Source organism: Phycomyces blakesleeanus (genome assembly GCF_001638985.1).
Source record: "Phycomyces blakesleeanus NRRL 1555(-) unplaced genomic scaffold PHYBLscaffold_3, whole genome shotgun sequence".
NCBI lineage: Eukaryota > Fungi > Mucoromycota > Mucoromycetes > Mucorales > Phycomycetaceae > Phycomyces > Phycomyces blakesleeanus.
Window position 1 is genome coordinate 2187995 of NW_017265136.1, and position 15831 is coordinate 2203825.

Consider the following 15831-nt stretch of genomic DNA (forward strand, 5'->3'; position numbering starts at 1 on the left):
AGGAAAACAATGTGCTCTACCAATATCTCATGAATTGTAGAAAGCAAATCAAGTGTTTATATTATGTGAAAATTAATCTTGACATCTACAGAGGATTTAACATTATCATAATTATTAGTATTTTATGTGCTTCTTATATTTTTGGGGCCATGCGAGCGTGGTTGGTTGACTTTTTTTTTATTGAATTTTTTCACAGTGGAGATTTTCATTCGGCTGTCAGATTTTTTTGGAGGTCAATATATATATATATCTTCTTTTTATGTTAAAAAACTCTGGTTAATCTTTCTTGCTCTTATTAATTTAATTACAAGGTGTCAGAAATATATAATTCTGTAACTCACTACCGATAAAACAGTCATTTTATGACTGCTTTTAATGAAAGCGGGGAAGAAACCCTTTTAGTCTGGTGGGTTGCATGTTGTCTACAACTGGTGTATTCATCACCGCAACAATGTAAACTTCACGTGGCCATGACCTTGTTGATAGGAAACAGAATGATATAAAAGCCAGAACACTATCACTCATACCATTCTCAACCGTTTGATATTTCAGAATAATTCTTGCTACTCTTTGCAGAAAAAAAGAAAAAAGAAAAGAAAAAGAAGAAATTTTTACCCGATGGATGTTCCCGTCTTTTGTGTTCCGCGAATCCTTCTCTTACGCATCCTCCTTCAACTATTTGTTATACCTCCCCATCTGACCGAAGAAAGGATTGGACAAAAACAAGTCAATTTTTATGGAGTTCTTATGGATGTCCTGCAGGAATGTGGGCATTTGCCAGACATCAACAAGTTTCTTTACACATGTCTGCATAGAACATTTCTTCAAGCAGAAGAGCCTATTGTAAACTGGGGCTGGCATGCTGCTAGAGTAAAAGATGAATCAGACTGGAACGATATTGACTGGAAAAAACAAAATGACCAAGAACCTGCAGCTCTTCATTTCGAGATTATGACGAGTAGCGTGAGTAAGAATAGCCATAGTTATTTCGTCTTTTTTTGCTGTCTCTGATATGGTTGTTACAATAGGCTAGATCTTTGATCGATCTCGAACTAGCGAGCCCAGCGTTTAAAGTAGAAAATGACCCTCGATTTTCGATCCAGGACAGCCAGGTATTTTTTTTAAAAGAAAAAAAGATGAAATCGTAGTTTAAACGAAAATTATGCATGATATTGATATGATGCTAGGGAAAACAAATACCTCTGGACTCTGTCTTGGTTGGAACGCTTCAATATTTACAAAAAAATGTATCACCAGAGGAACGACAAGGAACGGAACACTTGGTTGAATTGAGATTGGAACAGTTTTCGAGAGATCGGTATGAGTTACAACGGTTCCCGGCTACTCATTTTGTCCTGATCGGAGCATTGATGAAACAAACGACAACTATAATGGGTACATCCGATAAATGGTGTGTGTATATGAGAGACTTTATTGAAGATAATGCGGGCACCAATTGGCGCGTTCTCGAAGAGACTTCGTTAGAATCTGATAATCAAAAGGTAAATGATATAATCAGACTGTGAAAATGTTGGTAAAGAATAGAAAAGAAAGAAAAAAAGAAAAAAAGAAAGAAAGAGAGAAAGGTTTTTTAAAATTAGAAAGGGGAACTTGATCTTTGGGACTTTAGATTTCTACCGTGCAGGCATGGGCAGATATTCGAGGAGCGTCCATTATTACAGATAATGGAAGGACTGTAGAACCTTCTGTGTTTGGTCAGACCTATCGACCAGTTTATTTGTTTTATTGCAATCAAAAGGTGCTTTTGTCCAATGCATCTGGTCCACCATTAAAACAAGATGGCGTAATTACCATGGCCGACTACAGTTTTGAAGAGGAGCAATACCCAGAACCATTAGAATCTGATAAAGAACAAGATCTGTGCAAGACCTGCTTTATTGCTGAGCATGCACCTGGAAACGACATATATTTCTGTGATGGCTGTGATGGCTGTGTTCATCAATTATGCGAGGATCCACCAATCGAAGACTTTGAGAATAAGATTGATCCATGGTACTGTCGAGCCTGTTTGAAAGAAAGAAATCTACCCCTCCCACGTCCTCCACCGGATCACATTCCACAAAAAAGGAAGTTTGAAGGTCCATAGTAGTTTTTCTTTTGTTCTGGATTGAGCCGCGTATTTACTTTGGCTAGTTGCATTATAGTTTACATTCTACAAAACACAGTACATGTATATACAATTTATATTTTATTTAACCAAAAGAAGAAAAAAAGAAACAGACATCATATATGCTTTTATATAAAGACAAACAAACAAGCAAAAAAAAATATCTTTATGAGAGCCTTTAACAGACTCCTGGTGCGCTCTTTGGTTCTTTATAATTTTCGTCTTCTGAAGTATTGATGTTACTAGTAGCCTTTTCATTATTTCTGATCTTGTGAAAGGCACTATGGCGGTGCTTGGCTCTATGAGAACTAGAATACAAATAAGATTATTTTGATAATTAATCAATATTAAGAAAAATCGTATTATTTGATTGCTTAAACTTACCGAGAATTATCAATTGAAGCTTTATCCATCGAGTCAAGATGTTGTAAAGCTGCCATTATATCACGTATAAGCAGAGACCCACGGGTATGCGAAAAATCCTCACGCACCACCACACGAAGGAGCTTCATCTTTTCAAGAGCGTGGGCCATAGTGTACGCTGGGACAATCCAGCCACGCTGTCTCAAATGAGATGCGAGATCAAACTGAAAAGCAAATACGAAGTTAGAATTCATTATTTTAGCATACAATATTTTTTTTAGAAAAAAGGTGAATAAGGAATATACTTCATCATAGTAGCATTCATTCTTGAGTCTAAAAGCGACAAGTGGTAATCCACGGCCTTCTTTTTCGCTTAAAATAATAAAGCGCCCGGTTTTATCAAGTCTTTCTGCGAGATAGTCGGCAGTGCGAACCAAGTTGGATATTACTCTAGTAAATCCCTTTCTGCCAAGACGAACAAACATATAATATTGTGCAATGACTTGGGAAGCGCTTTTACTAAAATTTAAAGTAAAAGAGGCCTTTTTTTTAAATGTGAGTAAATGAGTAAATACAAAATCGTATATTATTTTGTCTATATATTGTACAACATATTAAGCTACTCACCTGTTCACTACCAAGGTAATTGACATTGAAGACGAGGTCCTTTGGTAGGAATTCAACATTTCTCCACACAGCCCAGCCAACACCGGGATAAGTCAGACCATATTTGTGACCAGATGCATTGATTGACACAACACGGTTGAGACGAAAGTCCCACTCAAGATCGGGTGTAACAAAAGGAGCAACAAAACCGCCACTTTTATGATCATTTTACAGTAATAAAAAAAAACAATTAATTGATGAAGTCCTATTGGTCGGATACAATAGCTTTTGATTATTTCTAAATTTTACCTAGCAGCATCCACATGGATATTAACGTCCAGTCCAGTAGCTTTATTTTTCTCTTCCAAGAGCCTATTAAGAGTTTTTACATCCTCATAATGTCCAGTATACTAACATCACGTATTAATAAATATATATCCTGCTATAATTTTTTCTATGTACCTACCGTGGATCCTAGAATGGCACAAACGCCTATTGTATTTTCATCCACTAAATCGACTGCCTTTTTTGGGTCCATATAAAGCAGATCCTTTGTACAAGGAACTTCTCTTGATTCAATCTCAAGGTAACTTTTTTTTTGACAAAATTTAGTCAGTCTTTTTTTTTTTTTTGGGGGGGGGGGGGGGGGGGGGGGCAAATACAAGATAGTAAGTAAACTATAATAATCATAATGTGTTTACCGAGTAGCTTTGTGCCAAGCGACTTGGCAATTGGCTCCCAATATTATATTCGGATTTTCGGTAGATAGACCTTTGGCTTTACGTCCAAGTTGCCAACGACGCTTCATCGCTAGGGTACCAAGAATTACAGCCTCTGATGATCCGATGGTAGAGCACCCCAGTGCCTCTTCAGTAGATCTACCTACGGGCGCATGAAACAAACGAGCAATCATATTGACACATCGATTCTAAAAAAAAAAGAAATGTCATTTATTCTTGAAGTATACTATTCCCTTATTTTAATTATAAGAGCAGCTTACGGATATTTCTGCAGTCTGAGGATATTCTTCAAAATCGATGAAATTCTTTGACAAGTTCTCAACCATCAGTTTCTCTGCCTCATCTTCCATAAATGTAGTGACAAAACTAGCTAAATTTAAAGACGGAATTCCATCCAACTAAAAAATAAAAATCGATAATTTGTGTGTGAGAGAGGGAGTAATTGATTATGGTAGAGAAGTAAAATGACTTCTTACTGCCAGTTCGTCATCTATTAAACGGTATGCAACCTCTACATGAAACATAGTAATCAGTAAATATTCTTTTCACTTTGATTTCTTTCGTATATATGTCTACATAGCTACAATAGACTTACTCGGAGGCATCTCTCCCTAATTTACAAAAAGAAAGAAAGAAAAATAGACTACTTATAAATATCTTCTATCAAGTACATATTAGATGTTAGTATCAGTGGCATTTTACATCTGGTAAAGAATATCTATTATTTTTAATTAGAATTAAAGAAAGGAAAGCAACAGCAGTATAAAGTCTCATTAGAACATTAAAAAAAAATAGTAAGATATTAGAAATCGAAGGCTTACTTTGGAATGTCTTCGGATGCCCAGCGTGTACCGTATACTGTCATATTGACAGAATTGTCTTCATATCTTGCAGAGTCCTCTTCAGCAAGGTTAGAATCTAAGTATTATTATTATTTTTGGTTAGTTTACTTCTACCGCTCGGGACTTTACAAAATCATCATATTACCTGACACAACGCTAGAAAGAAAAACCATTTTAAAGAAAACTGTTAACAGAAGTAGTCAAGAAGTGTAAAAACTTTTATTATTACCACTCATTGCTCTACCTTTTTATTTGGTGTTGGTTCTATTATCAAGAATGTATTGCTAAATATTATTCCTTGTCAACATTATAGTATAGAGCTATATTATGTATCGCTGTGTGGGTGTTTGATGAAAGTTTCTTTTTTAATTGGTTTGTTGTATCGGAAAAAATATGATTTATTTCGCCATTGGAGACTTGCTAAATAGATTTACTTGGGATTATGCTTTGATATAACTAGCGCACGTATAGTTTTTTGATACAGGCTGTTTAAATTAAAGGAATGCATGTCATTCTGTTTTTCGAAAATTGTTTATATATAATTTCAAAATGATTTTATTAAGAAAAATAAAAGGTGATATTTATACATTTATAAAATCCCGAGTAAAACTGTTATATTTATACACATATAGTAATAATGTTATTATGTAGTAGATTATTAATTCTGTGAAGACTTGACTGCTTACAGGTTAAATTGGTGCATAGGCAAGTAAATTTTGGCTTGATCCAGCCTGGTATGGAGACATACTAAGAATGTCTCTGGTAGCTACTTCTGTCAAGGTATCATACAGCTCTTGTACGGTACCATAATATTTCCTTGACATCAAAAGGGCAGCAATTCCGGCTACGTGTGGACTTGCCATACTTTAAGGATACCATACTTTGTTAATTAAACTCCAATAAAGAACAACAACAGCAGCAACAAAAAAAAACAAAAATCTAGATTTTGTCTCACCTTGTACCATCCTGTATCTTGATATCCTGTCCCAACCAGCTACTAATGATGTTTGTACCTGGTGCATACATCTTTACACATGGTCCATACGAAGAAAAGAATGGCAAAGAATCTTTCTCGGACGAAGCACCTACAGGAAATACATACTCATTGGCAGAAGGAGAGTATTGGCAGGCGTCGTCCCCAGAATTCCCTGCCGAGACAAATATCGGGATATTGTGGTCTAGAACCGCCGATGTGAGTGCGTCATCAATCATGGCTGAACGAGGACCACTGAGCGAGAGGTTTATTATACTTTTTCCTGGTTCAGCTATTTCCACTACATGCTCAATAGCTAATTTTTTTGTATAGTACACACAAACACCCACAATTGTTAATGATATTATTCAATAATAAATATATGAGTCAATAAATACATCATATCTACAAAATTACCTTTTAACAGGGCAATAGTTGTTCCGTCTCCATATCGATCAAGAATCTTGATTCCATGGAGTTTGACGTTTCTGGCTACACCAAATGTATCCCCACCAACAATTCCTGCCACATGAGTTCCTAAGCAATAGACACTCTTACATTAGTATACATCTGCATACAATATTTTATATATTAAACGTGTCAAACGCAATATATCATTAGCAATAAACTCACCGTGACCAGCAAGATCAATAGAATCTTCTCCTTCAATAAAATTTGCATCCATAGTGGCTCGTCCGCTAAATTCTGTATGGTTCACATTGATACCTGTATCAAACACATAGACATGTACATCACTCCTATACACCGTTGTGTAGGTTAGTTTGAAAGCCTTTATTTTGATTATTTCATTCTTAACAATATTCTTTTGGTAATTTTTTTTTCAACCTACCCTCCCTTGGGATCGGCCGATCCTTCTGAAAAATCATTGCGTTTGCGATGGTGAATTCGTGTAAGTCCCCAATTGGCTAAAGGTGAAATTGGAAACCTTGGTCGTCCTCGTCGCTTCCCAGTTGGTGGACTCGGTTGGCGAGTGGCCCGATAGATCTGATTTGGCTCTACGTATTCAACTGCTTCCAATTTATCCAGATAACTCACAAATGTAGGTGAAAACGATCCAGCGACGGTTGACAGCTTCCGATTGAGCTGTATTGGTTTAATATAGTCATCTTCTGTGTCGGTCTCGTTGGATTCGAGTGAGTTAACTCCTGCTGCAGATAGCTTTGATTTTTGATAGATTGAATAATGTTGATTGATAAAATTTGTTGGCTCGGTTGCTTCATTTGTTATTGTTGATTAGTGTGTAAATCCTAGACAAGCAAAATAATAATAATAAAATAATAATAATATTTATACAAGCTTACCAAAGGTAGTACTGTTTAAATAGCTGTGTTTTAGCTTGACAATGTATGTGGGCTGGCTACTTAAAAGACTTTGAGACGTATTGACTCGAGCATAAACTGATTCACTGACAAGTCCAAAGACAGGGACACTAATGAACACAATAATATTGATCAATAGCATCTTTTATCAGTGAAAATGAAAACAGATCGCCAGACAGCCTTTTGTTTTGGTTCTCTTCTTCTTCTGATAAAATATAAGGTCCTTTATATTGTTGATTTTTCTTTCTAAAAAAATTAAAGATATGTCTCAGTTTCTTAGCAAACAAACTGTTTGGATAATCGCGACACATGTTATCATTAGACTTCTTCTTCGTCTTCGTCTTTTTTTATTTTTATTTTTAATATAATCGTTTCGCCTCGTCTAATTAAGATCTGTTTGTGTATTTGTAAGTTTGTATCTCACGATATTCTATATATTGATTATTTTTGGTGTAAATAAAGATACAATAAATATCGTAAAAAGGATATTGGTAATGTTGCAATTGCTGCAATGCCCACAAGCTAGGTTTTTTCACACCATTAGATTATTATTGTCATTATTACTATTACTATTAAAATATGCGAGCCTAATCAATTTGATAATTGTTTATCCGTTAATTGTGGTGTAGATCTCACATCATAATCGATCCATTTCATTTCACGACTTGGTGCAGGAAATAATAATATTTCCCGGGAAACATCAAAATGGTTCCTCCGATTGATGGGTTCGTACAAGGTATATGGCGTAGAACCGACGATAGCTCTTAATTCAAACACTGCACTACAGATCAAATATCCTTTTGTTTAATTTCATATGTATTTTTTTTTTTGGTTTAGTCAAATACCGTAAAATATAATTGATACTCTTACAATGAATAGTCTGTGTGGTCTAAAATTGGATCCATTTCTTTCTGTGTATGCTCAGGTATAATTGGGCCAGTTGGTACTTGGCTGTCCGGGTATTTTTCTCGACATGACACATTTCTTAGTGAAGCGGATAAATGGGGTGGATTTTCGTAGCCTCCGTAAGCTCTTAAGAAGCGCAAAGGTGAGGGTGCTATGATTGTGGCTCTGTTACTCATTTTATATATTTTTCTCTTATATATATATATACGGCTTATTAGTAAATATATGGGTGTGTATGTGTGTATGTATATAGTTGTGCCCAAAAGAAAGAAAAAGATTTTGTAAGATATATGCGTTGAAGTTAGTGGTGATTAGTATTTATACAAGACTGGATTGATTATTAACCAATGTGTCTGTACCTGTACCCAAAGACTTTATAATTTATACGCTTATACTCTCACACACATTAATGCATAGGCTTATATAATGTATTTCGATTAGCAAGAGAGTATTGTTCTAACAAAACTAAACTAAAATTCAACCATCTTAAAATACTAGCCTTTTAATAATTATAGTCGATCTAATACAAAATGTTTGGATCGAGCGAAGATTCTATTACAACACCAACATATTTCCTCCTTGTATTCTACTCCCTTAATTTTGTGATATAAACCTCAATATCTGCCTGCCTGTCTGTCTGTCTCTTTGGAATGTTATATAGTCTTGGTCGACTTTGATATCCCACACTTGTGGGTCTATAAGAAATGAATTATAGCACAATCAAAGCCAAAATAAATAAATAAATACAAAGACGGTACAAGCTACAAGTTTCAGGGTGCAACATTTTTAAAGTTTTTTTTTATTTGCTTTCTGTATTGTTTTTACTTTTTTTGTTCTTTCAACGAGAGAAACAAAGGTCCCCTTTTAAGTACGTTTTGTTTTTTTGTTTTTGTTTTGTTTTGTTTTGTTGTTTTGTTTTTGGCTCTTTGGCTGGTTAGAATATTTAAGACTTTTCAATACACACTATACACAAAAAATTTAACTATGGCCAACCAGCAACTGTAAAAATTTGGTTAGGAGCTAACACAGATTCAATCTGTGGCGTGGTAGGAATTCGAGACAGGGCATCCTTGGGTCCTTTGAGCCAATTAGCCCGGTGGCCGGCCTCGTACACATCTTCAAGTACTTGACCAAATGTTCCGTTTTCTCTGTATTCAAGGTATTTTTTATACAACACAAGTGCCTATTTTTTTTTAAAAAAAATAATAATAATTAATATTCACTTATATATATATAATTATCAACATTCAGTAATAATACTTACTGTCCGTGCGTCTTCTATACTATCATGACTTTCAGATTGAATATCTTGATGCAGAAGATGCCACGCCAAAAATCGCAACGAGATTTTACTAATACACCCAAATAGGTTAGAATATTGTTGTTATCATTATATTCAGCTAGTGACTATCTTGTGTTCTTACCGTTGTCTGTTACGAATATGATAGATATCAACAGTATCAATGATCTGCTCAGGAGGAACAAGCAAATCTATAAAAAGAAACTTAACAAAATTAACAACAAGTAATAAAAGCTATGGTAAACAAAACAAAAAGCAAAATCTTACTGATAATTCTGAAATCCTTGTTTAATCCATGGCCAACAAATATACAGCCCAGGTCAACTAGCATTCGAAGTTTTTTATATGCCACCTTGAGTGGAACAAGAGTATATCTTGAGGTCTTGGGGTCCAAATCACCAGCTACACCATAACAATAGTTAGTATTAATATATATATATATATATATTTCCAAAAAAATACACTAATATAATAATAAAATAATTCATACCTTCAATACCGCTAAATTCTGTCAAGTAGTCCACCACAGGTTCGCTAGTAGCAATATAATCATCGATAAATGGCACATTTTCCTTTTCGCCATCTCCTCGCAACACACTGACTCGCGCAAGTGTGAGCGTACTTGGACGAATAAGAGATTTGGTGCCGTCACTACGGATTTCAGTCTCTTCCTGGTTAAGAGCAACAAACTCAGCATCAATGGCTACAATTGTTCCAGGCTTGGGCATTTCTTCAGGAGTTAATATCTCATGACGAGGCTCTACCACAGGTTGTCTAACAAAGTCATTTACGCACACACACAATAATAATAATTAATTAATTGATTAATTAATGTGTGTTTGAACAATAGATAAAAGACCCAGGTAAAAAAAAAACTTGCTTACTTTGCAATTGACAAGTCTTTGAATAATAAAGAATAATCGACTTCTGAAGGCAATTTTTCAAGATCAAGCAAAGAATCTAAATCAATACGAGTGTATTGTAACACTGAGGGCGTCTATCAAATCATTATTTATTCAATTAGTTACTGATATTAGCATTGTTGTAAGCAAAAAATAAAAATGAATGATACACAAATATATATACATATGTAAGAAATAATTCGTAAAACTTACCTTCCACGTTCCCTTGAGAGAAAGTACTTCATCATGGCGAATACTCTTAACCAAAAAGTCATTGAACAAATACCAAGGTGTTTTTGAATGTTCTTCAAGTTCATCAGTAGGTACTATTATTATTATCATTTTTAAGAAGAAAAAAGTATCATAAATGGTTAATAAAATTATTGTTCAACCCCTTGCTATTCTTTTTTTTTTCTTTTTTTTTTACTTTTGATTTGAGCAACCAAATGAGGAAGCTCTTCGTCAGCCTTAATCTGTAGAATGGTAGACTAGGGTTGTACGTTTATGTTAAAAAAAAAGTAATGTATATTTCGCATAGTTATATAATGGTCAAGTAAGTACACGTATCCAAACTTACAGATAGTTCGTAAATAGCGCATGTGTCTGGTGCGCCCTTGAATTCGATAGGGATCTCCTTCCCTGGTGGAAGTGCCTTGATGGCAATATCTGATCCATTGAAATGAATGCCAAACCTAACACAAAATTCCACACACAATCAATATCCATTCTATTCTATTTTGCTTTTCTTTTTGTTTCTTTGTGATTACCTCTCTGGCAACCATGATGCTGGAGTTGAAGGCGTATCTTGGCCATTGTCACTTTCTTGACCTTCTATCTGCGGAGAAGACAGAGAGTTTTTGGGACTATTGGGTCCGTTTTGACGCCAAATGGCGGCCTCGTCACTATTAGAAGCTCCCGAGTTGATCAATAAAACACCAGGTAAGCCACGAATGATCTTTTTGGTAGTGGTTGGTTGGTATTGATGACAGCTAGGACACCATGCCTTGGTTTGGTTTTCTCTATACATGCTTGCTTTCAAAACACTAGTGAACGACCGTTTGCGAGACTTTTGTTCTCTCTATATATATTAAATATACACACAGAGAGGTAGAGAGAGAGAGAGTTATTATTACTATAAAACACAAAAAGAAATCATGTGCATATATACATATACATATAAATAAAAACATACCTTTTTGGGATACAGCATGTCTACAACAAACGGATATGTAATGCGAGATATTTCGTGGTTGCAACTCCCACATTTGCTTTGACTGAGGGTCTGAAGTCCAAACAGCTGTTGCATAGGTGAAGGAACAGCAAGTGAATCTCCCGATTTCACAGCCTCGTATTCATTCTCATGGCCCTCTTCTTCCACTGAAGCCCCTGCTACATCATTGTCAAGATTGAGAATCTTTGAGATCAAAGGGTTTTCATTCGATGCGTTGGATTCCTGGTGTAGTTGCTCCATGATAAAGCGAGTAAAGTTTTGCATAAGAGTCGAATAAGATATGTTGCGATCGGGTGTCTCGGGCTCAAATAAGCCAAGAGCAGCAGCTAAAGAAAAAAAAGCGTTATATTTTAACATGATTAAAATATATCAATTATATTATGATTGTCTTGACCTGTCTTGTTTTACCTTGTGGAATAGTACTAAAAGCTCTCAGGAAGTTTGTAGCCTGGCAATTCTGACCATTGGCATCGTCAAGCATACGGAACAAGAAACCGAGCTCACACAGAAGACAGTTTTCTTTGGGACAAGGTGTGCCAATATGAGATTTGGCTATCTTGCGTAGAGGAACAGTAAAATAAAGCATTTGAAGAAGAGAATTGCAGTACGAGTTACGGATATGTGTTTCTAATCCACCATAAACGGTCTGATTATAGTATCTATGATTGTGGAGATTATGTAAGAATAACAAAGTTTATAATGTGCGTACTCTAGACATATTTAGTGATTCAAGTGCCTCTTTTTTTTTACCACTCACCCAAAATCAAAATCGTCTACACCAAATTTACTGTATTGGATTTCTACACGGCGATAATGCTGTGGCATAATCAAACCAAGAGGATCTGCTTTTCGAAGATCTCCGGTAGAAGATGAACGACGTCCAGAATGCTACATCAGATAACAGTAATAATAAATATAAGTAATAGCTTTAAAGTCTTGACTTCTTTTAAGACGTCACTCGCTAATTTACATGTATATATATAATCTACTTTGTATCTTACATGTGGTTCTTCATCATCAAGGATAACAGTGTTCGCTAGAAGAAGCTCGCGTTCCTGCTCAGATCTAAATTTGGGTACGTCTCTTTTGTGTGCATGTTTCTTCTTGCGTGCGACTTGGTTACGAAGCATATTCCCAGGATTTGGTGCATGGCCAACAAAATCAATCATCTTCATATTTCTCAAAACTTCTTCGTCGATCTGGGGAGCTGGGTGACCGACCTCATACACAGTGTTGGATGGCCATACGGAAAGTAAAGGTTCAGTGTAATATGGCATACCGATCGATGACAGAGGACTTTGTGATGTACGTAGATATACACGCATCAAATACACAAATACAAATACAAATCCAAACACACACACACACACACACATATATATATATATATATATATATGTATGGGCGGAACGGTTTTTTTTGGGGGATTTTTTTTGGTATAAGCCCTGGTGTATGCTGTTGTCTTTTTCTTATTTACCTCTCTTCGGTCATCACCACATTTGGAGGTGCGACGAGGTCAGGCGTGGATAATGGTAATGAATAGGGATTGATTTCGAACTCTTCTCTGTCGGCGTATTCGTACACAAAGCTAGCTCCATCACCAAACACTAATGCCTGTCCTGAGCTAGATATATCCATGGCTGTGATGTAGCTCGAAGTCTGGATTTGGTAGAATTGGGCGGGAGGTGCATAAGATCCCATTGTTAGATTCGATACATCACACATCTGAAATTGGCCTGTTTGTGAGGCAACCAGGCATGTTGTGCTGAGGGTTGGGTGCATTTTTAGGAACATGGGTCCACTGGGGAATGGTATGGGTGCTAATGATCGTACAGCCATTCGTATATCGTATACTTTTACTAATGGGTCCATAATTAACGAACCCTGTCTGTGCAAACCAACGAAAAGAGAAGAAGAAAGAAACCATTTCGAAGATAGTATATGACATTAAATACACGTGGTGATCTGGTTGGCACATGAAAGCAACGAACCTCTGTGAGAATCCACAAGTGAGAAGCAGATTCCCTGAAACATCCATATCTGACAGTGTTGCAGTGTGTGCCTGTACTCTCTGTTCGACCTTCATCGTCCGTGTGTCTCTCAAGGTAACCTCTCCAAGTAATGATCCACAGCAGATAGCTCGAGGCAGGTTGCGCATTACTACGATATTTGATGCACCTGGGACTGTACGAGTTACAGTGCCACGAGCCATACTAACTACCAGCATATCGTCTTGTTGACCTGCTACCAACAACTCTCCACTTATCAATGTGGTTGCCATCATGCAATGTAGATCGCGGGTGTGTTCATTACTAGAAGAGGAAGAGGAGCAAACCAAACAAAAAAAAAGAAAGAAAGACGACACCCACAAAGAAGTTTATATTTGTTCATTTTTGGGGATTTGTTGTACAAAGGCAAGTACCTAATGTTCCATTTGACCATGCCTCGTCTGTCTCGCATCTGAATGCTCTTGGGACTGAGACTGATGATTCCTCGGTCAGTCACCCTGATCTGTCGAATTTGTTGATCTTTGTGGGCTTTGAATGAGGTGTAGCGTTGTAATCCTTTTCCATAATATGATGCCACACGACCCTAGAGAGTAAGACACTATGCATATAAGTTGTCTTATTTCTCTTCATTTCAAATAAATCCATTTCTTATTTATTCATAAATTCTTTATGACTGAAGAATATACATATATGCATATGTCTTTATGTATAAATGAACGTATACATCAAAAAGAGTGTAATTGCCTTGCAATGATATACTCGTTTCTTTCTTTCTTTCTTTTTAATTAATTAATTTATATATTCATTCGTCCGTTCTTTTATTCATTCGTTCGTTCATTCAATCTTCTTCATCTTATAGCGTATCATAGTATGGCCTTTTTTGTGGTAATAGTATTTTTTTCTTTTTCTTTTTTTTTGTAGTGATTGGTGATTATGTTGCTTGTCGTTATCATTATATTGTTGAAATGTATTGATGATGGAGAAAATAGACTTCTTCTGTTTCTGTTTTGTTTTGGAAGGTATTATATTGGTTGCGCGACTTACAGAGTCATTGCCCACCCATAATAGCTCATGGTAAGGATCCCAACAGAGGGCAGAGACGGGCGATACTTTGTTCAAGCCAATGTCGCATGTGTGCTGTACTTCAGACCATGTGCTCTCCATCACCAAAAAAAAAAGTTCCTTTTTGTCCTTTCTTTTTTTTTTGCTTTTTTTTTGCTTTTTTTTTCTCTATTATCTTTTATCTCCTCTCTCTCTCTTTGATTTCTTTTCTTTCTTTCTTTTTGGTTTTTTTGTAATTGCTTTTAAAAAGAAAAATTGAAACAGTTGTGTAAAAGGTTAATAGAAAATGTTAAATAATAAATTAAGTAATTAAATAATTAAATAGATCAAATCTTGGGTTGTCACGACAACGCTTTCTCTCTATTTCCCTCTCTCTTATTTTTTTAAAAAAAATAAATTCGTCCCCTTTATTTTATATATATATATATATATAAACATAGTAGAAATTCATATATATATATAAAATATGTGAAAATGTCGTCACTCAAGAGTCACATAAATGTCTCTGCTTTTTATTTTTATTATAATTTATTTATTTATTTATATATATATCTTTGGTCTTTTATAAGTAAATGATAAAGGAGATCAAAAAAAAAAAGTGAGTTTAAGTTTGTTTAAAAGGAACAATAGTGAAAGCAAGTTTCTTTAACGAGAAGAAGAAAAGAGAATTTTTATTTTATTTTTGGTTTTAATTCAATTCGATTCAATCTGTGTACAAATCACCCTTTGCTTTGTAATTGTGCTACAAAATGCCTCAATTTACAGAATTACAAGAACAAATGTATCAATTCAAATTCACGAAATCTAATTGAAATTTTAGATCCTTTTATTCTATATGAGTTGAATTGAATTGAATTGATTTAGTTTTTATTGTAGTAAAAAGAAACCTTTGTAGACATCGAGTCCCATTTTTGGATCAGAAAATATACCTCTTCAAATACATTTGTTATTTGAGATTTTATCCATCTAGCTTAAGTTTACATATATATATATACATCTACATTGATGCATAAATGTGTGTTCTATTGCCTGTACGAAATTCAAGAAGGCTGTACAACTTTACTGATAAATAGACAAAAGATCTAGAATTGCATACAATAATCTATATAATTACTGGTCTGGACTCTTTAAGACAGCAACAGAAGCATAAAACGCCCTTGTTTGTATTGCATTGCATTGTTTTGTGCTATGATTTGCAATTCACAGCCATTGAATAATCTCCTTGGTTTATCGCGCCTTCAAGAACTAGTTTTGAGTAATGATATACTAATAATTCCTTTGACAATTATCTACATGCAGTTATCATACTTTAATTATTATTTCAGATATTAAGGATCTTGCTTACTTTTTTAGCCTAGGTAATGAATTGCTCTATTCTTGAAAGGTAAATCCCAAAAATGAGAAATAAAAAAAAAATACACGGTCATAG

At 35.2% G+C, this 15831-nt stretch overlaps 5 protein-coding genes across 5 annotated transcripts; 1 reads left to right on the forward strand and 4 right to left on the reverse strand.

Moving 5' to 3' along the window:
• Positions 1 to 618: 618 nt before the first annotated feature.
• Positions 619 to 2107, forward strand: PHYBLDRAFT_140860 (hypothetical protein; the record flags this gene model as incomplete). Its single annotated transcript, XM_018430469.1, has 4 exons — positions 619 to 963; positions 1029 to 1112; positions 1188 to 1502; positions 1631 to 2107. 4 exons carry the CDS (start codon positions 619 to 621, stop codon positions 2105 to 2107), a joined length of 1221 nt encoding a protein of 406 aa, XP_018296843.1.
• A 401-nt stretch (positions 2108 to 2508) lies between these two features.
• On the reverse strand, positions 2509 to 4361 carry PHYBLDRAFT_107542 (hypothetical protein; the record flags this gene model as incomplete). Its single annotated transcript, XM_018428003.1, has 8 exons — positions 2509 to 2715; positions 2797 to 3033; positions 3119 to 3311; positions 3407 to 3507; positions 3564 to 3687; positions 3799 to 4025; positions 4098 to 4235; positions 4314 to 4361. 8 exons carry the CDS (start codon positions 4359 to 4361, stop codon positions 2509 to 2511), a joined length of 1275 nt encoding a protein of 424 aa, XP_018296844.1.
• A 1007-nt stretch (positions 4362 to 5368) lies between these two features.
• PHYBLDRAFT_107230 (hypothetical protein) lies at positions 5369 to 6403 on the reverse strand (the record flags this gene model as incomplete). Its single annotated transcript, XM_018427987.1, has 4 exons — positions 5369 to 5543; positions 5635 to 5968; positions 6070 to 6189; positions 6286 to 6403. Coding segments are annotated over 4 exons (747 nt in total), but the record flags the coding sequence as incomplete, so codon positions are not given.
• A 1180-nt stretch (positions 6404 to 7583) lies between these two features.
• PHYBLDRAFT_62435 (hypothetical protein) lies at positions 7584 to 8074 on the reverse strand (the record flags this gene model as incomplete). The annotated part of the gene is made up of 2 exons (XM_018440971.1): positions 7584 to 7773; positions 7863 to 8074. The coding sequence occupies 2 exons, from the start codon at positions 8072 to 8074 to the stop codon at positions 7584 to 7586; spliced, it is 402 nt and encodes a 133-aa protein (XP_018296846.1).
• An 806-nt stretch (positions 8075 to 8880) lies between these two features.
• Positions 8881 to 14504, reverse strand: PHYBLDRAFT_18578 (hypothetical protein; the record flags this gene model as incomplete). The annotated part of the gene is made up of 19 exons (XM_018439140.1): positions 8881 to 9081; positions 9163 to 9250; positions 9323 to 9389; positions 9466 to 9600; positions 9689 to 9972; positions 10083 to 10195; positions 10314 to 10426; positions 10528 to 10588; positions 10678 to 10739; positions 10920 to 11178; positions 11293 to 11382; positions 11494 to 11657; positions 11740 to 11990; positions 12089 to 12219; positions 12360 to 12627; positions 12809 to 13219; positions 13323 to 13643; positions 13754 to 13923; positions 14385 to 14504. 19 exons carry the CDS (start codon positions 14502 to 14504, stop codon positions 8881 to 8883), a joined length of 3309 nt encoding a protein of 1102 aa, XP_018296847.1.
• Between the last annotated feature and the right edge of the window lie 1327 nt (positions 14505 to 15831).